Source organism: Nelumbo lutea, chromosome 6 (genome assembly GCF_056320005.1).
Source record: "Nelumbo lutea isolate HS-2025 chromosome 6, American lotus-T2T, whole genome shotgun sequence".
NCBI classification, from domain to species: domain Eukaryota; kingdom Viridiplantae; phylum Streptophyta; class Magnoliopsida; order Proteales; family Nelumbonaceae; genus Nelumbo; species Nelumbo lutea.
Window position 1 is genome coordinate 28,870,523 of NC_142689.1, and position 26,152 is coordinate 28,896,674.

The window sequence follows — 26,152 nt, forward strand, 5'->3', positions numbered from 1 at the left end:
ACCTACCTGTTTCATGGTCATGGCTGATGACGACGAGCAGTGGTGTCAAGAACAAGGTTACGCCAGCAACATTCAAGTGGAGAATAAGGTATCTAGGGCTAAATTTTGGGTTTAAAAGTGGGAAAATTGAGTCATTTTGAAATTATTTAGGGGCATTTCAGTCATTGGCCATTGTCTGAAATGTGTCTAACTGCGTTCGTGCTAGTCCAATGACTGAATCTTTCAGATCTTAATTCTTCATTCAGACATAGTGTTTAGAGAATGTTTCAAACTGACCAGAAGTCTGAAAATTAAGTTTTTTCAGACTTATGCTGTTTAAGCGTTATCAAATGCCACCTATATCAGAATGCTGTTTTCTTTTGAAAGAAGTTCTCGATGAAACAATCTTTCTTGTTATTTGATGTTGAATATACGGATTGAATGATATTTTATACACTTGATTGCTAGGCTTCTACTTTAGAATAATAATCATATACATGGTTCAATTCAACCAGAGTTTTTTTTTTTGTTGTAATCAGTTTACATGACATACTATACTCAAGATTTTAACTTAATCATCCATTTCTCTTCATTACTACCTTTAGAGGCGGCGCCAAAATGCAGAGAGGGATTTAAAGATCAAGGAACTAACTCTACAAGATGTGAGGAATTCATATGTTGCTGAAAAGAGTTTGCTCCCCACACCTGATGTAGATGAGCTCCAGCATGAAATTTTGGTCTGTTCTCCCTTGTCATCTAAGAGTGGCAACTCTTGATTATGTAATTGGTGGTTGGTTTACACTTTTGTCTTCTTTCTCGAATGGTGTGTAGAAACTGCAGGAAGAAATTCAAGAAAAGGAAGTGTTATTAGAGAATCTCCAAGCAAGGATGACTGAAGCAGAAGTAAAAGCAAGCAATCTAAAATCATCATTTGAGAATTTATGTGGTATGCAAGTAAATGAAGATTTGAGAAGCCCCCATCTTCATTACATTCTATATTGTCATCATTCTTATTGTTCTTATTTTTGTTGTTGTACTTGATGTTTACTTCTTGTTATGTCCTTAACAAAATTGTAGAGTTGGCAAAAGGGGACATTGATGCCTTTGAGAAAGCAGAGAAGGAATTGATGCAAGTTGAAGAAGATCTGCGTTCACTAGAGATGGTTTCTCTTTCTGCTTTTAAATCTAGTTGCTATCATTTCCTTTGGAGATTGGTATATCCTAAATTTTATACTCTTTCATCTCAGGAGAAAGCTCATTATGAAGGTGTCATGAATAACAAGGTTCTTCCAGATGTAAAAGAAGCAGAGGCAACATGTAAGGAGCTCCAAGTCAAGCGGCAGGTATATGCCACCATTTTTGTGTTTCTGAACTGTATATGTAGAATAGCACGTGGAGACTGGACCAGCATATCCTTTGCTGCATAGCGGTGCTTGTGAATTCCTGTTAATTGATTTTCAACTAAACTGGCACTTAACGGAGCTATGTGGTAGAATGACAGAACAAGATTCATGTAACTGCATAGAGTTGGGAGAAGGCTACTGTTTTAAAAGTGCAAGGTGCAAAAGAAAAGCACAAAGGGCTTTTTGTGCCTGAGGTGCAAGGCGAGGTTAATGTAAAAAAATACAAATAAATCAAGAAATATTAAAAATAATATTAATTAAAAAATACACTTTAATTATAAACTAAATGTTTTAAAGTGCCTATATGTCAAATTAAAATATATAATCATAACAGAAGAAAGACAGTCCAAAAGAATGAGAAAACTGATTTTAAAAGTGTGAAAATAAGGTGGATATCAACAGCAAAGTGAGAAGAAGTGATTGGCTGTGATTAGGTTTAGGAGAAGAGTTGTTCGAACCTCTCTCCCTTCCCTAATATTTTCATTAAAAATAATTACAAATTTTTCGTAATTACAAGTAGGGCCTTAATTGGGCGATTAATTTAATTAAACAAGAAACATAAAGAAACATAAAGGCCCATTAGTAAAGGCTCATTAACAAAAAGAATAGAAACATAGAGAAATAAGAACAGCCTATGGGCCATTCGGCCCATCCTCTCTACACTCCCCCTCAAGCTGAGCATAGATGTCAATCATGCCCAGCTTGCCAGTATCATGTTGTAGCTTGGCCTTGGAGATTCCTTTGGTAAGATTGTCAGCTAATTGTTCTTCTGATGTAATGAATGGTAGACAAACTTCTCTAGAAGCCACTCTTTCTCTGATGAAATGCCTGTCAACTTCAATATGCTTAGTCTTATCATGTTGCACTGGATTGTGGGTAATGTTGATAGTGGCGTGATTATCACAATATAGCATCAATGGCTTATCATATTCAACACCTAGTTCCTCCATCAAGGATTGAAGCCAAAGTAACTCAGAAACCCCATTAGCCATAGCCCTATACTCGACCTCAGTTGAAGATCTAGCAAGAACATATTTTTTCTTGCTTCTCCAAGAAACAATATTACCTACCACCATATTATAGTATCTCGAAGTTGGCCTCCTATCATCAATGTTGCCTACCCAGTCAGCATCTGTGTAAGCCTCCGGTTTCATATGACCATGCTTAGCAAAAAAGAATGCCTTCCCAGGAGTACTCTTTAAGTAACATAAAATCCGTCCTGCTACTTCCATATGAGTGTCCCTGGGAGCATGCATGAACTGGAAAATGCAGTTAACAACATATGCAATGCCAAGCCGAGTCATATAAAGATATAGTAGTTTTCCTAATAACCTTTGAAACACTCCCTTATCCTTCAACAGTTCTCGCTTAGATGCAGAAAGTTTGTGACTCATATCAATAAGAGTAGTCACTGGTCTTGCACCCATTTGCCTGTTTCAGTGAGCAAGTCTAGCACATATTTGCGCTGAGAGATAAAGATTCCATCCTTAGATCGAGTTACTTCAATACTAGGGAAATACCTCAACTCCCCCAGATCTTTGATCTCAAATTTTGTATGAAGGAAGGATTTAAGATTGTTAGCGTAAGGGGTATTTCTATCTTTATACTTATATTAATGTTGCTGATTTGTAATATTATGTTAGAACCAGTGCTCCTTACTTAAATAAGGGCACATATGTCTTTTCCATTTATTTTAATAATAAAAGCACGTTTGGCTGAATGGGAGTCAGGTTTTTTGACTTCCAGTTCGAACCGGACTTTCTCCTTTTCTCTCTCTCTCATTCTTCCACCTTTCTACCTCTCTCTACGTGACTGATCTCAGACAAATAGGACTCCAAGGCAGGCCGAATCATAACATGGTATCAGAGCAACTCAGATTTCCTAGATTTTTGTTTGCCTAGATTTCTATTCTCTGCGCACCCAGTCTAGGGTTTCTCTTGATTTTCTTGCATTCAACTGGAGATAAGGGAAAGGGCTGAAAAGGAGTGATCGCCCTCTCCCCTTGGAGGTTTCTATGCCTCCAGTCGTGTCTTGTGTGGTCGGTTGCTGTGGTTTCTAAGAAGCCCTCCCCTAATCGATGAAGAGAAGAGGGCCGATCTGTGTGTTGCTGTGGCTGTCTTGTGTGGACTGGTTTTCTGCTCGTGTGGTTCCTTTAGTGATAAGGTAAGAGATTTCTATGCGTTATTTCTGTTATGGATCAAATAGGAAGTATGCTGGGGTTTCAGACAGTAGCGTGCTAGGGTTTATGCTGTTTTTGTGTATTTCGAAGGAAGAGTTGTGATCATATAGTGGTGAGATTTCAGGTAGCCGTAGGAGTAGGGTTTGTGGTGTAAAGAGTACAATTTTCAGCAACAACAAGTGCTGAAATCAGTGTGACAAGTGTGATCTAGTCGTGTATTGTGTGCAGAATTCAGTGATAATAGAATTCAACAAGTGTGCAGAATCGGTGATAACAAAATGGGAGATAACAGTGATTGTAAATCTAATGTGATGGTGCCTACAGACTACCTAAATGTTCAGATGACCTCCATTAAACTAAATGGAGAGAATTATGTGCCTTGGGCTAAATCCGTCGAAGTCTTTCTAAAGGCAAAGAAGAAAGTAAAACACATAAGAGAGGAGAAACCCTCCACTGACTCTCACGAGTATGAAACCCAGGATGCTCAGATCATCACATGGTTATGGAATAGTATGGAACCCAGGATTAGTGTAAATTTCATGTTTCTTGACACTGTCAAAGATGTGTGGGACCATGCGAAGAAATTGTATTCGGGGCAGGACAATACAACTAGAGTTTATCAGCTTTATCAAGAGTACTTTAATCTGCAACAGGGCAATCAGAGTCTTGAGGAGTATTATGCCAACATGAGGAACATACGTAATGAGTTGAATGTATATCATCCTCTCACTTCTGATGTCAAGATTCAGCAACAACAGAGAGAACAACTTGATGTGACTAGATTTTTGGTGGGACTAAAGTCTGAATATGAACCAGTACGGGCTCAGATATTAGGAGGGTCAGCTCTCCCTTCTTTAGAAGAGGTATTTGCTCGACTCCGGAGGACTTCAATCGGATTTACTGAGAACTCTAATATCTCAGATAGATCTGCCTTTGCTGTGTCGAGAAGCCGTGGTGCTAGAGGTGGAGCTCGGGGAGCTCAGTCTGGCCGTGGTGAGAGTAGTGGTCTGGTGTATGGCCGAAGTGGCAATGGTTGGCCTACTTATAATCGTGATGGTGGTCCTACTAGGGGCAGAGATTCAGGGGGAGCCCGTGGTAGAGGACGTGGCTCAAGCTCGAGGAGGTGCACTCGTTGTGGTATGGATGAACATACCATTAACTATTGTTATGGTCTACATGGTCCACCCTCAACCTGGGCCAATCATGCTGTGACTAGTGACACCAGTTCTAGCTTTAGACAGGAGAATCGTTCATTTGATCAGATGCCTTCTACATCCACAGATGGTCTCGTGAAGGAGATGGTGAGTGTTCCCCGTGATGAATATGAGAGGTTTATCCAATCCACATCATAGTTGAACACGACTACTTTCGCTCACTCAAGTATGGCTTGTTTGGCATCCACACCCAATCCCTGGATCATCGACTCTGGAGCCTCCGATCCCATGACTAGAACTCCAGGTGTGTTTTCTTCCGTATCTCATTGCTCAACATCACAATCTGGTTCCACATCCTCAATTTGTGGGGTTGGTAATGTTGACCTAGACCCTGTATCCCTATCCTCAGTTTTGTATGTTCTTACATTGGCTTTTAATCTTATATCTGTTAGTAAGCTGACCAAATCACTTAATTGCTCCATTACTTTTTATCCTTCTATGTATGTTTTTCAGGATCTCAAGACGGGGATGAAGATTGGTGGAGGGCATGAAGCTGGTGGACTGTATTACCTTGACGGTGGTGGAAAAACTTCAATAGTTCTCCAGTCATCCTTTTTCAGTGGCACTGTCGATTTGGTCGTCTGTCGCTGAAAGTTTTGAAGTCTTTGGTTCCGTCTTTGAGTCAACTTTCTGTTTTGGATTGTGAGTTGTGTCAGTTTGGGAAACACCATCGTGTTCCCTTTAGTTCTAGGGTTGAAACCGTGTGTCGAGTCCTTTTTCTTTGATTCACTCCGATGATTGGGGTCTTTATAAAATGATGTCATATAATGGGTATAGATATTTTGTCATTTTTGTAGATGATTTTCAAGGATGACGTGGCTCTATCTAATGAAAGAAAGAAGTGAATTGTTTGCCATCTTTCAAAAATTTTATGCTGTGATTTGTAATCAATTTGGTATTCACATTAAAGTTTTTCGTTCTGATAATGGCTGTGAATATTTATCCTCATCAAGAATACTTGGACCAACACGACATTATACATCAGACCTCATGTACTTACACCCCACAACAGAATGGGGTGGCTGAGAGAAAGAATTGCCATCTTTTGGAAACAACACGACTCTTCATGCATCACCTGAATGTTCCCAAACCCTTTTGGTGGGATGTGGTGCTTACCTCTTGCTTTTTGATTAATCGGATGCCCACGTCCATCCTTGATGGTCATTCTCTGCTTATGATCCTATTTCTCGCCTTGTCTCCGTCTCCTCTTACTCTTAGGGTATTTGGGTGTGTTTGCTTTGTCCATAATTTGGGTCCTGGGAACAAGTTCGATGCCCGTTCTCTCAAGTGCATCTTCCTTGGCTATTCTCGGACCCAGAAAGGGTATAAGTGTTACCATCCTAGTTCTCGGCGATCCTTTGTGTGTGCTGATGTCACCTTCTTTGAGTCTACTCTGTTCTTTTTGGAGTCTGGTGATACTTCTTCCTCCTCGTCACCTCCTCCTCTTCCACTCCCTGTTGCCGACCCTCTTCCCCTTGTTCCAGCTGTGACCAAATCCTTGCCTTTAGTGCCGCCACTTGTGAACGCCCACCTATCCGTCAAGTGTATACGCATCGCCCACGCGCACCAGCTACTACTCCGGCTACATCACTGTCGACAGATCCAGCTCCAGACCCGAACCCAGCATCTGATCTTGATCTTCCCGATGCCTTGCGGAAAGATAAATGCACTTGCACCCTTTATCCTATTTCTAATTATGTTTCACTTACTCACCTTTCCGCCTCCCATCGCCAGTTTGTCGCCTTGTTATCATCAGTTTTTGTCCCTAAGGATGTCTAGGAAGCCCTTGCCTCTCCAGGGTGGTGCCGTGCGATGGAAGAATAACTTTCAGCCCTTCATCATAATCATACTTGGGACCTCACCGTTCTTCCTCTTGGGAAGCAAGCTGTTGGTTGTAAATGGGTTTATACATTTAAGTATCTGCCTGATGGTACTGTTGAACGCCTGAAAGCGCGATTGGTTGCGAAAAGGTTTTCCCAAACCTATTTATACAGCTATGTATGATTGACCGCTATATCAACTTGATATGAAGAATGCCTTTTTGCATGGTGACTTACTCGAGGAGGTCTACATGGAGCAACCTCCAAGGTTTATTGCTTAGGGGGAGGACGGTAAGGTGTGCAAACTAAGTGAGACTATATATGGGCTTAAATAGTCTCCTTGAGCATGGTTTGGTAGGTTCAGTAAGGTGGTAAAGAAGTTTTGTATGAAACAGTGCCAAGTTGATCATTCTATCAGTCATGACTTCGAGAGGAAGAATACTGCTGGTGGTGTATGTAGATGATATTGTTATTACCGGGAATGATAACATGGGTATTGACAGGTTGAAGATTTATCTATAGGATCATTCTCAAACAAAGAATCTTGGTAAATTGAAATATTTCTTGGGGATAGAGGTAGCGAGATTTAAGTATGGTATTAATCTGTGCTAGAGGAAATATGTGCTTGATTTGCTGGAAGAAACAGGTTTGTTGGGTGCTAAACCAACTGAAACACCTATGGACACAAATACTAGGCTAAGTAGTGATATGGGTGAAGTGTTTGAAGACCCTGGCAGATACCGACGACGTGTAGGTAAATTGAACTACCTAACCATTACTAGGTCAGACATCTCATTTGCGGTTAGTGTTGTAAGTTAGTTCATGCAGAAACCTCTGATTCCTCCTTGGAATGCAGCTATGAGAATTGTGAGGTATTTAAAAGGGGCTCTGGGTCGCGGTTTGATATACAAAAGTGGCAGAAAACTTGAAATAGAAGGGTATTCTGATGCTGACTAGGCCGGTTCTATGTTCAATAGACGGTCTACCACACGCTATTGCACTTTCCTGGGGGGTAACCTGGTGACATGGAAAAGCAAGAAGTAGACAGTTGTGGCAAGAAGTAGTGCAAAAGCAGAATATAGGGCTATGGTGTATACTGCTTGTGAATTAGTGTGGCTAAGGAACATTCTACAGGAAGTAGGGTACAACATCAATACTCCAATGAAACTCTATTGTGACAATCAGGCTGCAGTTCATATTTCTTCTAATTCGGTGTTTCATGAAAGAACCAAGCACATTGAGTTTGTCTGTCACTTTGTGAGGGAGAGGGTGCTGAATGGAGAGCTAGACACTGCATACGTTAATATAGGAAACCAGTGGGCAGACTTATTTACAAAAGGGTTGAGTCGGGGAAGAGTGGACTACATATGTAACGAGTTGGGATTATATTATATATACTCACCAGCTTGAGGGGGAGTGTTAGCATAAGGGGTATTTCTGTCTTTATACTTATATTAAGGTTGTTGATCTGTAATATTATGTTAGAACCAGTGCTCCTTACTTAAATAAGGGCACATATGTCTTTTCCATTTATTTTAATAATAAATGCACATGTCTGGCCGAATGGGAGTCAGGTTTTTTAACTTCCAGTTCGAACCAGACTTTCTTCTTTTCTCTCTCTCTCATTCTTCCACCTTTCTACCTCTCTCTACGTGACTGATCTCAGACAAATAGAACTCCAAGGCAGGCCGAATCATAAAATGGTATCAGAGCAACTCGGATTTTCCTAGATTTCTGTCTGCCTAGATTTCTATTCTCTGCGCACCCAGTCTAGGGTTTCTCTTGATTTTCCATCATTCAACTGGAGATAAGGGAAAAGGCTAAAAAGGCCAAGAAAGTATCTCAATTGGCACAGATCTTTGATCTCAAATTCAGCAACCAAAAACTCCTTTAGTCTTTTAATCTCTTCCTGATCATCCCCTGTAATTATCATATCATCCACATAGACAATAAGTGCCGTAAATTTGCCATTTCTCTTCCTTATGAATAGGGTATGATCTGCCCCACTTTGAGTGTAACCCCCTTTCTTCATGACCCCACATAGCTTCTCAAACCAAGCTCGAGGGGACTGTTTAAGGCTGTATCGGGCTTTTCTCAGTCTACATACCTTCTTGCCAAAACAATAACCTAGTGGAGGATCCATGAACACCTATTCATGCAGGTCGCTATTCAAGAAAGCATTCTTCACGTCCAACTGATGTAGCTCCCATGAGAAATTTGCAGCTAATGATAGTAGAACTCGGATTGTGTTGAGTTTTGCCACTGGAGCAAAAGTTTCTTTGTAGTCAATCCCTTCTTTTTGAGTAAACCCTCTTGCTACCAGTCTAGCCTTGTACCTCTCAATGGACCCGTCCTCCCTGTGCTTCACAGTGAACACCCAGTTGCATCCAACAGTGCCTTTCCCTTCTGGTAGATCCACTAATTCCCGAGTCCCTGCTTTCATTAAGGCTTTCGTTTCTTCATCCATAGCCTCTTTGCATTTTGGGTCAGATACTGCCTCAGTATACCTGGTAGGAACATGCACGGAAGATAGAGCAGACACAAAAGAACAATAACGAGGAGACAACTGTGAGTGAGACACAAAATCAGCAATGGGGTGCTTGATAGTACAAGAACGAGTAGATCTAAGTCAGAGGAACTGATAGGATTGCCTTGAGTTTCTGAGACAGGTTGATCCGAGTCCAATTGGTCGCTGTCATGAGTTAGAGGACCTTTCTCCCTTCTGTTGTAGGTGATTCTGATATCTCTTTGCAGCCTGCTGGAGACTTCAGTAATATTTGCGACATCACTAGTAGTAGCTGGTACAATGGGAGCCTTACTAGATTCACCCGGGATACCACAACTAGGTGGATCAGGAGGAGAAGATGGAAGACCTGAGGTCGAGAGAGGTACAAAGAATGGGGGAACAGAAGAATCCTCTTCCATCCCACTAGTCTCCCCCCGAAGAGGATTCTGGGAAGAGTGAAAATAGGATTGAGACTCAAAGAATACCACATCCTTTGTGACATTTTTTCTTGGTGACTGGATCATAACACTTGTATCCCTTCTGAGTAGGGGAGTACCCCAAAAAGATTCCCTTTGTAGCCTTATATGACTGATGAATCATTCCAGTATCCTCCATAAATAGATTGAAGGACCTTTCAAAGTATTTTGCAACATTATCTGACCTGAATTGTTTGACCTTCGTACCAAATTGTGTTTCAATCATTTTGCAAAATGTCATGGTTACCCGCGACACGTCTTCTCGTGCTTTTAATAAGTAGATTCATGTGCATCGAGAATAGTGATCAATAAAACTGATAAAGTATCGAAAGCCATCAACAAAAATAATGGGAGAAGGACCCCAAACATCAGAGTGGACTAAGTCAAAAGAAGCTCGAATTTCATTATTTGAAGTTGAATAAATAGTTATACATTGCTTTGATAGTTGACAGGCTTCACAAACTAACTCTTGACTTGAAACACCTTTGAATAATTCTGGAAACAACATTTCCAATGATGAAAAAGGTAAATGACCTAGCCTAGCATGCCATAGATGTAACCTAGCTATTGATTCCACATTGGACTGACTACAAGTAGCAGATGTTTGCAAGGCCGAATTGATGTCTGCATCAAGGTAGGAGAGACCTCCACACTCATGACCGCTCCCAATCGTTCTCTTCGTCAATCTGTCTTGAAAGACACAATGAGTAGGAAAAAATGTTATGCTACAATTCAAATTTTTGGTAAGTTTTGAAACAGATAAGAGATTTGAAGAAAGATTGGGAACATGCAAGACAAATTTTAGTGAGAGGTCCTTGCTTAGGTCAACCACTCCCTTCCCATAAATGGTAGAGAGAGAACCATCAGCATCCCTCATTTTATCTTGGCCAGACATTAAATGATTGGAAGAAAATTGAGAAGACGTGTGTCATGTAGTCAGTTGCACCAGAATCAATAATCCAAGAGGCAGGATCAATAAAACTAGTTGCACTAAAGGCAAAGACAATACCTGATCTGGCAAGGGAGGAGGATGGAAGAGAATTGGTCCTTAGACAGGCTAGGGCCCGACTAAGTACTTCTACCTCATCGGCAGTAAAACCCAAGGACCCGGTTCGAGGGGAATTAGAAGTCTGTCCCATGGAAGAGGAAGTAACTGTAGATGTGTGTTTTGAACCATCATCATTTTGACCCATAGCCAAATTCACACATGCAGATTGACCCTTCAGATGCTTCTTATCTTTCCTTAATGCAGCTGGCTTCAAATGCGGATGGAGAACCCAATAGGTCTGTTTCACATGCCTTAGTGGGTGCACTTCAGATGTCTCTTGTCAAAGTGCCTGTTTCCCCTTTGATTTGTAGAGATTAGGGCCGAATGCTCCACAGACTGTTTAGCTAGTTTTGTTTGAGTATCAACCTGCATCTCTTTTCTTCTCAGCTCTTCTTTCCTCACAAGGTAGTAATCATGATGTAAGTCTAGCATTTCATCCCTTCCCAGAATTTGGGATCTTATGCTCTCATATATAGGATCTAGGCCAGCCAGAAATTTAAATGCTCTACCCTCTTGAATTTGTTTGTCATGCTTTTCTTTGTCTTCGGCACTCTCTTAATCAATGATAAGGTGGTGATCTAACTCTTCCCATAGTCCTTCTAGTGTAGCAAAATATTTTGCAATACTCATATCTCCTTGCCTCAAGGCAGTAATATTTTGATTCAGTCTGTAAACTCTGGCATTATTCTTTTTTTGCTCATAGGTTTTAGAAACTTTTTCCCATATTTTGGCAGCCGTGGAAAAATGTTGAACAGTCATGGCTACTCTTGGAGTCATTGAGGCAAGTAGCCAGGACATAACTGTAGCATTCTCTTTGCGCAAATTTCCATATTCAGCACTTCCCACTTCTGGTTCCTTCTTCTGCCCGTCTAAGTAACCAGTGAGTTCACGGGATGTGATGAAAAGCATGGCTGAGACAGACCATTACTTGTAGTTGTACTCATCCATCAACACACTTGTGATCTGTAGGCTGTGCAAATTTGGATTCTCCAGATTAGGAGACCTCCCACAAGCCCTAACATCTCTAGAAGACAATTCTCCGGATATTGAAGACATCTTCACTTACTTGTAAGTGTCAAGACTGTAACCGCAATGTATGGAGAACTGTTTCACACTTACGGAACTTGCTGCACTATAAACTCAGTCCTGAGAACCAGACCCAGAGCTGAAACATTGCACACTCTGCCCAAATTACTGCTGTCACAGAGTACTACACTGCAACTTGCTGTGTTGGCTTCTACTGTGTGCTAAGCACTGCTATCGCAGGTTATAACCTCACCCATGAACAGTTCTAGGACTGCTGAGATCAGTCCTTCCGCCTAGATCTGTTCTACACAGATCTATCTTAGCCGAATGGCTACAGTCTGCTGTACTGTGTCTATTAGGGCATCAGCCTCTGGGTCTAACTCCCCTTGGGCCCTACAACCAAGGGAAACCCTAGATGTAGGTCTAGCTGTGTTCTACGACCAACCCTACGGTTTCTTTGCAGCAACCAACAAGAAAGACGGGAGAGTTACCTGTGAGTAGAAGAAGATGTGGCTGTTGTAACTAGTCGAAAGATCAATGCTCTGATACCATGTTTGCTGAAATAGGGCTGTCGAATGTGAGAAGAAGAGGAAGAAGAAGAACAGAAATGAAATGGGCGGCAGTAATGTGTTCGGCCAGCCCTAATCTTTTATATATAAGGACATTACATAATGTTACATAAATGGACAAGAATGCCCCTGATTAGTGATGGGACACCTAGTCAAAATAAACACTAAATAAGATTAGGCCCAGTAACTAAGGCCCAATAACTAATGACTTAAGACCCAACAAAGATAAACATACAAACTAAGACAGCCGAACCAACAGTCGTCAACATAGACTATGAGATATACCACCAATGAACCTCTCCTCTTTACAAAGAGGGTATGATCGGACTGAGTCTGTATGTAACCAAAGTTAACAAGAGCAGCCCTAAACCTTTCAAACCACGCGTTAGACGACTGTTTGAGCCCATAGAGAGACTTCTTCAACTTGCACGCTTTTCCCTCCATGTCTACATCCTTGGTGGGAGGGACATATAAACTTCCTCATGTAATTCTCCATTCAAGAATACATTTTTCACATCCAGTTGATAAAGAGGCTAGTCTGAATGAGCTGCCAAAGATAGCAAAACCCGCACCGATGTCATCTTTGCAAGATGTGCAAAAGTCTCTATATAGTCAATCCCATAAGTTTGTGTATAGCCTTTTGCAATCAATTGAGCTTTGTACCTCTCAATAGAGCCATCAACATGATATTTGATGGTATACACCCACCTACTACCCATTGGCTCCTTTCTTTCAAGCAAATCAACCACGTCCCCTGTGTCATTCTTCTGTAAAGCCTCTATTTCAGTTCTCATAACATCCCTCCATTCTGGAATAGTAAGAGCTTCTGATATAGACCTGTGTATAGGGTTAGAAGCAATGGAAAAAAGTAAGGCATAATATGAAGGAGAAAGAAGGCCATATGAAAGATGTTCGGAAATGCAATGTCCAATACACTTCAGTTTACCTTTCCTAATAGCAATAGGGACATCAAGATTTAGGAAGGGAGGCTGTAAGGGGGTGGTATTGGTACTTGTGTCTTCAAGAACTTGAAGTGTAGGAGCCTCATGTAATGTAGAGGAAACAATCTGCTCACTCTTGGTCCTTTGCCGTTGGTACCACTTGTGAATAAAAAGAGGACAAGGCGGTAATGGTGGAGGAATAGGAATATTGGAAGGAGCAGGAGATGATTGTTCCCCCTCGACTCATCAGGAATAGGAGACTCAAGTGGAGACTCAATAGGGACAGGAGGGAGAGTGCAAACAACTGTGATACACAAGGAAGACAAGAAAAAGCAGACACCAAGTACCAACCTCTATGAAGTCTTATCTACCATCTACGTCTCACCCAGAACCCGGGAGAAATAAGCAAAATGCAGCCGCTCCCTGTAGGTTTCATAGAACTACACAAGACTTGGATTTGTCTTCAAGATAGAAAAAAAGAACCCCTTCAGTCACTGAGCGCCAAGGTGAAGCTCCTTGTGGGGCCTGCAATCAAAATTCTCTAGTTGATTAGGGTTTTGGGCAAAAACTCCAAGGACTGTCAGAATAATGAACAAGACAGCTTCCTTTTCTCCAAAAGACCACTACCAATTGGACTGGATACTTTGTTCAATCACTCGTTCAATTGAGCTCTCCATACACACTGTGTGTCAGAAAAAAAGGGAAAAAAGGAAGAAGAAAGGAGTCCGCTTTGATACCAAGAAGAAAAACAATCCAAAAGAATGAGAGGGTTGATTTAAAAAAGTGTGAAAATATGGTGGATATCAGCATCAAAGAGAGAAGAAGAGATTGGCTGTAATAGGGTTTAGGAGAAGAATTGTTCGAACCTCTCTCCCTTCCCTAATCTTTTCATTAAAAATAATTACAATTTTTTTGTAATTACAAGTAGGCCCTTAATTGGGCGATTAACTTAATTAAACAAAAAACAAAACGAAACATAAAGGCCCATTAACAAAAAGAATAGAAACATAAAGAAATAAGAACATCTTATGGGCCATTCGGCCCATCCTCTCTACAATAACATATAGAACATATTCAATGTGAAAATGCATAAACAAAACCAAAACATAAATTTAAAATATATTCAAGAACTCAACAATTCAAACATGTCAAACTTTCAATTTCTTTGTTTCTTTTGATATCATATTATTTCAAATAATTAGCATGCTGTTAATTTGTTAAATGTTGTGAAGATTATTTAATTGTTATTTTATAATTGTTGTTAGTGGGTTGTCCTCGTAAGATGTTGTCAGTTAGTTATTTTCTTTTTTTCTTATTAGTTTGTTTCTAGGGTGTGCCGCTAGGGGCATACTTGTAATTTTCGTTCTTTTTATATTAAGTTAATATAAATAATGAACTGGCGGCAGCCAAAATAAGGTTTTCGTTTTCTCTCAATCATATCTTCCTCTTCTTTTCTTTCTCTGTCGTCTCTCTCGCCATGAATGATTACATGGTATCAGAGCAAGGTTCTGGGCTATAAAAGAATTTTGGTCTCTCCTAGTTGAACCTGCTTCGTCTTCTTTTCCTTCTTTGATTTCTTGGACGTGGAAGATAGAGAAACCCTAGCAGACTACTTGCGGCTCTCCCTTTGGGTTCTTCCTTGGTCGTAATATCAAGGAAACCCTAGTTGAAGATGGGCGATGCAGATGGAGACTCCCTTTATTCTCTGTTCGATGCTGTGAAGTCAGTTTCTGGTTGGTACCTTCGTACAGGTGCTGGACAGGGTATGTGTTCTTGTTTCTTGTTTTTGGCCAATGGTGTGCAGGCCCTATTCCTTGGTTTTATACATTCGTTTGGATGCTGGATTGTTAGACTGTATGGGCTGTAGTCGGACTGATAGTATACTATTCTAATGTCTACCTTGGTTGGTGTTGGACTGATTACTGGGCTGGTTTAGTGACTGAACCATCACAGAGTTGATTTCAGCAGCTTTTTGTTTTCTTTTCTACATCCCAGAAGTAAATTTCTTGAGGGTTGGTATTCTGTTTGTGGCTGTTGTATAGTTGTGTGGGGTTTTGACTGATTTCAGCAGTACTTTGGCAAACTATGATTCAACTTCATCAGGGGTTACACCGACCCGCAGCACAGTTGGTATGGGTGGTGAAAACATGATGTTTCCCTTGCCCATTACCCCTTTAAATGGTCTAAGGTTTACCAGTTGCAAGCTAAGGTTTACCAGTTGCAAGCTGAATCCTCAACCTGTAAATAGGGTAATCATAGTTTGTCTTCCTATTATTCAGCCCTTACTTCCATATGGAAAGAATTGGATCATTATTAGGCTATAGAGTGGAAACATGATGACGATGCTAAGGCCTACAAGAAGTTGGTTTCTCAGTAGCATGTGTTTGCCTTCTTGTTGTTATTGATCCCTACCTATGAACCCTTGAGAGTTCAGATCCTAGGAAGAAAGAGTTGTCGTCGGTTCCCGAGGTATACTCCCTTGTTCAATTGGAAGAAAGTGGGCGGAGTGTTGATGGTTACAGCCGAGGGGGAGCAACAAGTTGCTTTGGCTGCAATGAGTGATAACATAATGGGGAAGAAAAGTGACACCAAGAAGGCTAATGATAAAGACAAATTGTTTTGTACCCACTATCAGCACTCACGGCATACACGTGACACATGTTGGGACATTCATGGGAAACCCAAGTGGGCAGTGAAGAACCAAGAACAGGGTAAAGGGCAAGGTCAGAAGAAGATGAACACAACACAATGCAGCACATGTGGCAACCCAAGATACTCAGGTTGCCGGTACTACCCGGGACCACCTTATTAATTCTGACCCCAAGGAAGATATAATGAATTCCTTCAGAGACCACTTGGAGTCTTATGGTAGGGCTTTGCGACAGATGGATAGCTTAGTCACTGGTACTCCTACTTCATTTGCATCTACATCAGGTAACACGACTTCTGCATTCCATGTCACTCCCATTGGTTCCCCTGGGATCATTGACTTTGGGGCCTCTAACCACATGACCGGTAAGCCGAACTTGTTTTAGACTTATAGCCTTTTGTCAGGAAGGGATAAAGTGAGGCTTGTAAATGGCTCATTCTCTTCCATTGCAGGCCAATGATCAATATCTCTTCCCCATGGCCTTAACCTGAATTGTGCATTGCATGGCCCTCAACTTCCTATAAATTTGCTTTCAATTAGTAGTATCACAAGCAACTGTAGTGTAACCTTTTTTCTTGGCTCATGTGTTTCTCAGGACCTAACTTCTGGGAGGAAGATTGGTAGAGGGAGCCTAGTGGACGGTGTCTACATTCTCGACAACTCTCTCGGTGTCATCCTCAGAGTCACATAGTCGGTCAAATAAGAGTCAATTTTTTTTTTTTTGTGGCATAGTCGGTTAGGTCATGTTTCTTTTGAAATAGTAAAGTCCTTGTTTCCAGTTTTATTTAAGTCATGGTTAGTGTCAGAGTACCAGTGTCAAACGTGTAAGTTGAGCAAACAATGTAGAACAACTTTTCACTCAAATAATAAAAGATCAAGTGTTCCTTTTCATGTTGTGTAATTCTGATGTATGGGGGCCTACTACTGTAATCTCTGAGGGTGGATATAAGTACTTTATCACATTGATCGATGACTACTCTCGCTATACATGGGTATTCCCTATGCGTAATAGAGACGAAGTTCCAAAGATTGTGAAATACTTCTAGAGGATGGTATTTACGCAATTCCATGTTGAAATACAGATCTTCCAATCCGACAATGAAAAAGAATACTTCCATGGTGAGCTCAATGAGTTCTTTGCCTCCCACAGATCTATTCATAAGAGCTCATGCGTTAGAACACCACAACAAAATAGTGTTGTAGAAAGAAAAAACAAACACCTCCTTGATGTAGCTCGCAGGATGATGTTACACATGAATGTTGCAAAAAGGTTTTGGATGAATGCTATACTTGCAGCTGGTTATGTCATCAATCGCATGCCCTCCAAAGTGTTGAACTACATGGCCCCTCATCAGTTGTTGTTTCCTCAGTCCCCTTTATTTTTCATTCCCATGAGAGTTTTTGGTTGTCGTGCCTTTGTCCATGATTTGTCTCCGTCTCGAGGTAAGTTAGACCCTCGGTCCATTCCTTGTATCTTTCTGGGGTATCCCTCATCTCAAAAAGGGTATCGGTGCTTTGATCCCGTTAGTCATAAGTTTTTTGTGTCTATGGATGTGTCCTCCTTTGAGTTTGAGCCATTCTTCCCTGCTTCTCCTTAGGGGGAGAGTAGTAGTTTGGAAGAGGAGAAGCAGGTTCAGGTCCGCCAAGTCTCTCTTCCTTCTATTCCAGACCTTGCTCCCTTTTGTGTCTTCCAACGTACACGTCATAGAGATCAGCAATGTGATAGAGATGTGGAGCAGCCAAACATTGAGCAACCGACGCCATTAGACTCGTAGGAGGTAAGTCCAATCCCTGTTGCACCTATTGATACCCCTACTCCTACTGTGGATGACCTTGACATTCCTATTGCTCAAAGAAAGGGAGTCAGGTCATGCACTACCAAATACCCCATTACCTAGTTTTTCTCCTTTGATCACATTTCCCCCTCATACCAAGCCTTTCTATCTGCAGTTTATTGCATCTTTGTTCCCAACAATGTTGCAGAAGCCTTAAAATTCCCCGAATGGACAGATGCCATGAAGGAGAAGATTAATGCTCTTCACAAAAATCAAACTTGGGAATTGGTGGATCTTCTAAAGGGGAAAGACCCCGTGGGGTGTAAATGGGTGTTCCCGGTTAAGCACAAGGTAGATAGAACAGTTGAAAGGTACAAAGCAAGATTTAGTAGCCAAAGGGTACACACAGGTATACGGGGTTGACTATGACGAGACTTTTGCTCCAGTAGCTAAGATGAACTCAATTAGGGTTCTCCTGTCATTAACTGCTAATTTTGACTGGGAATTGCATCAACTGGACATAAAGAATGCTTTTTTGAATGGTGACTTGGAGGAGGAAGTATTCATGGTTCAACCCCCTGGATTCTGTGCCAAGGGAAGTGAAAATAAGGTGTGCAAGCTGGAAAAGTCTCTTTATGGTTTGAAACAATCTCTTAGAGCTTGGTTCAGTAAGTTTCACATGGGAATTTAGCAGGTGGGCTTCAAACAATGTCAGTTTGATCATACACTCTTTGTGAAGAGATGTCAGGAACAGGTTGCTGTATTGATAGTGTATGTGGATGATATCATCATTACAGGAAGTTGGAGTTCAGAAACACAAAAATTGAAACAATTCCTTGCATCTAAATTTGAAGTGAAAGATTTAGGTCCCTAGAAGTATTTCCTTGGAATTGAAGTCGCCCGTTCAGAAAAGGGTATCTTCATTTCTCAAAGGAAATACACCCTTGATCTATTACAGGACACAGACAAATTAAGTGCAAGGCTAGCAGATACTCCCATGGATGTTGACCACAAGTCGGGTGACTGTGATTGTGAACCTCTGAAAGATGTGAAATAGTTCCAAAGGTTAGTGGGAAAGCTGATTTATTTGTCCATGACCCGTCCAGATATTGCCTATTCAGTTGGGGTTCTAAACCAATTCATGCACTCTCCTAAGAAACCACACATGGAGGTAGTAGAGAGAGTTCTTAGATACTTGAAAAAGTATCCCGGAATAGGTCTACTATTCAGTAAACATAATCACCTAAAGGTGGAAGTCTTTACAGATGCTGATTGGGCAGGTGCTATGGATGACAGAAAGTCCATGAGTGGGTATTGCACATTTGTGGGAGGAAACCTAGTGACTTGGAAAAGCAAGAAACAAAGTGTGGTGGCAAGGTCAAGTGCTAAAGCTGAATATAGAGCTATGGCACATGGGGTGGCTGAAGTCCTTTGTCTAAAAAATCTTCTAGGGGAGTTTGGAGTTGTTGTTCACAATCCTATGTCTCTTTACTGTGACAACAAGGCAGCCATAAACATCGCCAGCAACCTTGTCCTACATGAGAGGACCAAGCACATTGAGGTGGACAAACAATTCATAAAGGAAAAATTGGAAAAAAGGGAAATCTACATCCCTTATGTCAACTCCAAGGAACAACTCGTTGATGTTCTCACAAAAGGGCTTCGATACTCGCGGCACAATGAGTTATGTGACAAATTGGGCATGATAGACATATTCAGCCCAACTTGAGGGGGAGTGTTGTGAGGATTATTTAATTGTTATTTTATAGTTGTTAATGGGTTGTACTCGTAAGATGCTCTCAGTTAGTTATTTTCTTTCTTTCTTATTAGTTTGTTTCTAGGGAGTGCCGCCAGGGGCATACTTGTAATTTCCATTCTTTTTATATTAAGTTAATATAAATAATGAACTGGCGGCAACCAGAATAAGGTTTTCGTTTTCTCTCAATCATATCTTCCTCTTCTTTTCTTTCTCTCTCATCTGTCTCTCTCCATGAATGATTACATTAAACATCTTCGGTTCCTAATTCTACGAGCTGCCTTTATGCCAATCCCCTTGAAGCAAGCCCAAACAACTCCATGCTAGGGTCTTGAATTCTTAAATTGTACAAAAGACATGCCTGAGCACCAGACATAGCCATAAAACAATGAAAATTTTAACGAAGGTGCATGCCTGAGTTGAGGGGCGGAAGGGCACTAGGTGTGTGCTTTTCAAAGGGGCTGCTACTGGGCCTAGGTGAGGTAGACCTTGAAATGTGCCTCACCCATGCCTAAGGTGCACTTAAAGTAAGTGTAGGCATTATTATGAATAGTAAATTAAAAGGATGCTATAATTAGAAGATTTTTTTTAAATAAAATGTAAATATATAGAAGAATGACTAAACTGAATTTTGTTAGCTGCAAATAGACACTGAAGTCTAAGTTGATGTTGAAATAATCTCTGTTTTATTGTCCCATTATTGTTTTTTTATATATTGTTTTATATACATGGTTCAAAGTAACAATACACCTCAGTGTATCAGCAGAGGTGTATCGGTACTTCAACTGATGCACCTTTTATTTTATTTTCAAATTTCAGTATTAACTATATATTATTTAATAAAAAGGAGTTCATGAAAGCACCTTAAACATGTGTATCAGCACTCAAAGATCTGATACGATGCACCTTGTAATGGGTGTATTCTATCGATATTTTGAACCTTGATTATATATGTATGTACGTATGTGTATGTATATGCATGTACGACCTCACACTTCCGATGCTCTCACAAATTTCTCTTCTCTTCCCCCTTGTTTAGGTAGAATCGGAACTGACCCGACAAGAAATATTAAGGACCTGGAACCAAACCTGACCCTATAGGGTCTGCAATTTTAGACCTAGAACTGAACCGATCTGTTCTTGGGACCATCATGTCTGACCTGAAGGACCCAATTATAATAAACCTGTTGAAAGTACTATGCAACTAATATGTATATATTATATTACTTTATTTAATATTATATGTACCGGTTTCAAACCGGCAATAATTGGGACAATATATCAGGAACAGGAACCGAGCCATTGGTACCAGATCCTGGAATGAGAACCAACCCAACTAGTTTGGGTTCTTTTCCATCAGATTTCTTAAACACTAAATCTAACTTTGAAGATATACAAGTTGTTAATAGAGAAGGTTTCTCTTCAGATGTCTCCAAAAGACCTAATGCAAATTTAGGATCAATAATCTGCATTAGAGATTGAAAGGGCTGATCAGTTGATTGCTTTGGACTTGGTTTTAGAAGATTTTTCAAGAACTTGGTAGAAATCTGCTGAATTAAAAAAATATGAGAGAAAAGTAGTTTCTTGAAGAGAGAAGGAGAAGGAGAAGAAGAGGAGAAGAGAAGTTGAAAAGAAAAAGAGAGCAATAATCTGGCTTCCCCCTTCACATATTATTTGTACTAAAAATAATAGAGCAGTACAAAGACAACTATGCCCTTATAGGGTGGCAAAACATAAAACAACATATATAAAACTCTAAAACATAATAAAATTTGGACTCACATAACTACTATGGTCCCCACCTCCTATCTAACAACTAACATAAAACATCTACTCAGAAAAACACCATAAAACTGATTAATCTTCAACACTCCCCCTCAAATTAGGAGTAAATGTCACACATTCCCAACTTGTGTAGATCATGTTCAAGCTTGTTCTTTGCCACCCCTTTAGTGAGAACATCAGCTAGCTACAACTTTGAAGAGACATAAGGCAAACAAGCTTCTCCGGTTGTTACCCTTTCTCTTATAAAGTGTCTATCAACTTCACTATGTTTTGTCCTATCATGCAGAATTGGATTGTGGGCAATATTGATTGCAGCCTGATTGTCACAGTATAACATCATATGTTCCTCTGCTTTCACCTCAATCTCACTCAAAAGAGATCTAACCCAAAGAAGTTCTGAGACACCATGAGCCATGGATCTATACTCAGCCAGTTAACCTTTGCACTTGACCTTGCCACAACCGCTTGCTTCTTATCCTTCCAGGAGATCAAGTTTCCACTTACAAAGGTATTCTCCCGCTAGCTTCAAATTCTCATGATTCGAGAAAAGAATGCCTTTGCCAGGGTGCTTTTTCAGATACACAAGTATTCTCTCAATAGCTTCCTAGTGCTAAACTCGAATTGCATGCATGTACTGACTAACAACACTGACAGCATAATAAATATCTGGTTGTGTCATACACAAATACAGCACTCGGCTCACCATGCTTGGATCAATAGGAGCGTCTACTGGTTTGGTCCCCAGCTTCCTGGTCCCCCACAGTCGGTCAAGTACATACTTTCTCTATGAAATGCAGATCCCATGCTTGGATCTTGCAACTTCAATCCCCAAGAAGTATTTGAGCTCACCAAGATCTTTGATCTCAAATTCTTTCTGCAATGATTTTTTGAGATCATCAATCTCACCATTCTGTTGACCATTTGGAAGGCTAGAGTAGGTGAATCTTTCTTACTCATAAGCTATCCAAACCTCTCCATTTTTGTTCTCATTGCTGCTACTGCAATGGATTCCCAATTAGTTTGGGAAAGAGGGGCCGAAGAGTCTCCTGTAGTGGCTACATTTGCATTTCCCTTCTTGTTCCTTATTCGGGCAAGCATAAGATTTGGGTGAAGCTTCCAACAAGTGTCCTTGGTATGCTTAGGCTTCTTGCAATAATCATACAATAAGTCCTTATCTTCCCTTCTAGTCTCACTACTCCCCCAGTCTCCATTCGGCTTAGGTTTTGTTGTACTAACCATAGCCGACTGGTCAATCCCAGGCTGTCTCAGCATTACATTCCTCCTACTCTCCTCTGCAGAGACAAAGGCATAGGCTTGAGAGAGTCACACCCTCCCTAGAAAGAATATGCTGCCTAGCAATGTCAAGTTCAGGGTTCAGCCCTGCCAAGAACTCAAAAACCCTATTCCTCTCTACCAGTTTGTGATAGGTTGTTGCATCATTTACACTTTCCCATACCATAGTTTCTAAGTGATCTATTTTCTGCCATAGGGTTTTCAACATGGAGAAATACACAACAAGAGGTTTTTCTCCATGTTTCATAATTATCACATGATTTCTTAACTGATAGGCTCTGGCTTCATTTTGCTTCTGAGAGTAGGTTTCAGTCACTCCATCCCAAATCTCCTTAGCAGTATTATCCCTTAGGAATTTTTTTGCAATATGAGGTTATATAGAATTACACAATTAGGGCATTACCATGTAATTCTCCTGCACCCATCGGGAAGAGTTTGTATCAGGTTTCTTCTTCTCCCCAGTGAGATACCTTAATTTTCCACAGGCATCAATAGCCATCTTAGCTGATTGTGCCCACTCCAAATAATAATCAAGTTTTTTTGTAGTAATGGTCCCAGACCCAAAAATTTCATTACAACCTCCCAACACCTAGTCCCACAATACCGGTAGATTTCATCTCGGTATTCCAACTCTCCATCTTACTTCAAACTGTTCAACAATAAGAAAAAATAGATTGGAGACCTTCCAAAAACAATTTAATATCATACACATAGAAACCAACCCTTCCAAAAGAAGAAACCCTATATGGAGAGAAATCTCTCTCCTCCCCATGCCTCCCAACAGAGGAGTGAATCGATCACTCTAGGAGGCTCAAAAAATTCCAGAAACCAAATTGCCATCTTTAGAAAATAAAAAAAAAAAAACTAACAATACTTGGGCGCCAAAGATCAGATAAAAAACAAAGAGTCCAACTTTTCTGGGACTCTTCCCCGTACTCCATTTCTTCTTGATTTTGATGCCGAACAGTAGATCACCTTCCTGATGACTAGATCCCACCAAGAAACCTTTTATTACTTAATGCAGTCAGTTGATCTAGAGCTGCATGAGAATGCTTCAAGAAACCCTAGCCAATGCTCTGATACCTAGTAGAAATCTATTGAATTAAAAAATATGAAAGAAAAGTAGTTTTTGAAGAGACAAGGAAGAGAGAAGGAGAAGAAGAGAAGTTGAAAAGGAAAGAGAGGAATAATTTGGCCGCCCCCTTCACTTATTATTTATACTAAAAATAATAGAGCAGTACAAAGACAACTATGCCCTTATGGGGTGGCAAAACATAAAACAACATATATAAGACTCAAAAACATAATAAAATTTGGACTCACATAACTACTGTGGTCCCCACCTCCTATCTAACAACTAACATAAAACATCTACTCAGAAAAACATCATAAAACTAATTAATCTTCAACAAACTTATCGATGGTTGATTGGTGTTCAAGAAGTTTCATTTTCCCCAATGTCAAGAAAATCAGAGAATTTTTCTCCTGAATTTGAGCAAGGTTGGGATCAATCTAAAGTAGCACTTGGCTTTTCCTAGAGAGGGTAGTTGGGTTTGGTTAGGCTTTTGGAAGATTTAGAGCGAGTGTCATGAAGATTTCCATGTTCTATTAGTTCTAGGGTAGGAGATTCCATACACATATGCATAGTGTTGTAGGAAGATCAACCCTAAGAGCCTTTGTTGCGTATCCTAGTGGATTTTTTGCAACATCCTTGAAAGATTATCACTATATGGATTCGATTACAAGCAAGGATGGGACCCTAGTCTGAGTGTAATTAGTCTTGGAGATGGTCTGAACACCCTAATCAGTAAAGTGAAATTGGACAAGAACAATTATTTAGAATGGGCTGAATCTGCAAGCATGTTTGTAGGAGGTCATGGTAAACTTGGTTACCTAACAGCAGTAGAGGTTGAACTAGATATCCAAGATCTGGAAAATGGGAATTGGATGCATGGTTTAAAATGTCGATGTTGGTGGATATGTATGTCATCCAAATATAGGAAACATGTTGGAAATGTCAGAAATATCGTATGGAAATATTGTAAAAATTATAGACATGGTGGAAACATTGTAAAATATGCAAAATATAGAATGATATTTTATGAAATGATAAAAGGAATATAGGCACACATTTTTAAATTATTAATTTGTTTCAAATCATTAAACAAAGCTAAGAAGCCATGGTTTTCAAGGCGCCTAGACGATGTTGGGCAACACTGGGGCACCTAGTCGCCTAGGCGTGCGCCTAGGCAATAAAAATTTTATAGTATAAAAATCTAACTTTTGACTAGTTCCCTAGTTTTATATTCCATTCAGCATGTATAATATTCGAAAAATAGCAATTCTCTTTATTAAGAACATTAAATTTCCTCTAAAATTGTGGCAAATCATCATATCTAAAAGACAAAAATCTTTTACATATATTAATTTAATTAATTTTAAAAATAATACTGCTATAATAACAATTTAATAGAGAATTTCATATCAATTAGCAGCTAAAGAAGGTCAACTTTATATGATAAATATTAAAGATGGAAAGTAAAATAGAAAAAACAAGGTTGGAGTTTTTGTTTTGTTTAATTAGAGTGAGAGAATAGAAAACATTAAAACAAAGTATATTGATATTTATATATATATATATATATATATATATATATATATATATATATATATATAGCATATAATAAAATGTTTTAACACATACATTAATAAAATACATCAATGTAGATGATATTATAAGAGGCACCCGCCTTGTCATTTTTGTCGCCTAGGCGGGTGCTTAGTCGCCTAGAAGGGCACCTAGTTGCTAAAAGTCAAGGCGTTTGGGTGAGGCACTCAGCCAAGGGTGCCTAGTCGCCTTGGTGATGCTTAGGCGGGCACCTTGGTAACTATGTAAGAAACTAAGGTTATAGACAAAAGAATACATTCTGAAGTTGCCCTGTAAACCTTAAGATTTAGAGCTTCATGATAGAATGACTTAAAGCAAAATTTTAACTCATAGAAAATGTAAATGGTTGTAATAGATCTACCAAATAATCTATTACATAAACAAAAAACCAATATTTAACTTCATTTTTGAAATGAATATTGAACTAGCCCAAAGTGGTAATCATTGTAAGTTAGGCAGACAATAACATTGTTAGTTAACATACCTACATATTGTCTGCAACTTTTGTTATAATACTATCTCTTGGACTCCACATGGTATTGGTAGTGTTCACTGGGGAATATGTCGATTCTAGAAAAATTTCATGTTGCTACCCATTGAAGTGGAAATGGAAATATGTCTTGGAAACTATTTCTGTACTCCACATAGTGCTGATAGTGTTTATTGGGGAAATGTCAATTACAGTAAATTTTCGTGTCGCTACCCTTGGAAATGGAAATATGTCATTGGATGTAGGAGATTTTACTTGTGATATAATAGCTGGTAAATTCTATGCAATGACATTTTGGTAGAGATTATTTGTGGATGAGAACAACTAAAGAAATCTAGGATAATGCATCTGCAACTTATTCCCAAGACCTCATTGTTGCTAGGGCTTACCAACTTAGGTGTCAGGTGAGTAACCTCAAGCAAAGAGAAGCCTTTTTTCTATGTACTTCTCTATGTTGAAAAAATTATGACAAGAGATTGATTATCTTGAGATAGTTGAGTCTTGAGGTGGAATATTTAAAGGTGCAATTGTCTACCAGAAGATTATAGATAGAAACAATGTGTTTGAATTCTTG

The 26,152-nt window shown here is 39.9% G+C and overlaps 1 protein-coding gene across 3 annotated transcripts in view; it reads left to right on the top strand.

Moving 5' to 3' along the window:
- The window catches only part of LOC148848229 (structural maintenance of chromosomes protein 6B-like), a 118,792-nt gene that overhangs the window by 78,310 nt on the left and 14,330 nt on the right, over nucleotides 1–26,152 (top strand). For 2 of the 3 annotated variants that reach the window (XM_088952397.1, XM_088952399.1), the window contains exons 18-21: nucleotides 585–716; nucleotides 811–925; nucleotides 1,057–1,142; nucleotides 1,227–1,322. In XM_088952397.1, coding sequence (XP_088808523.1) covers nucleotides 585–716; nucleotides 811–925; nucleotides 1,057–1,142; nucleotides 1,227–1,322 — 429 coding nt within the window. The remainder of the gene's footprint in view (nucleotides 1–584; nucleotides 717–810; nucleotides 926–1,056; nucleotides 1,143–1,226; nucleotides 1,323–26,152) is intronic. The other variant, XM_088952398.1, reaches the window with a different exon arrangement.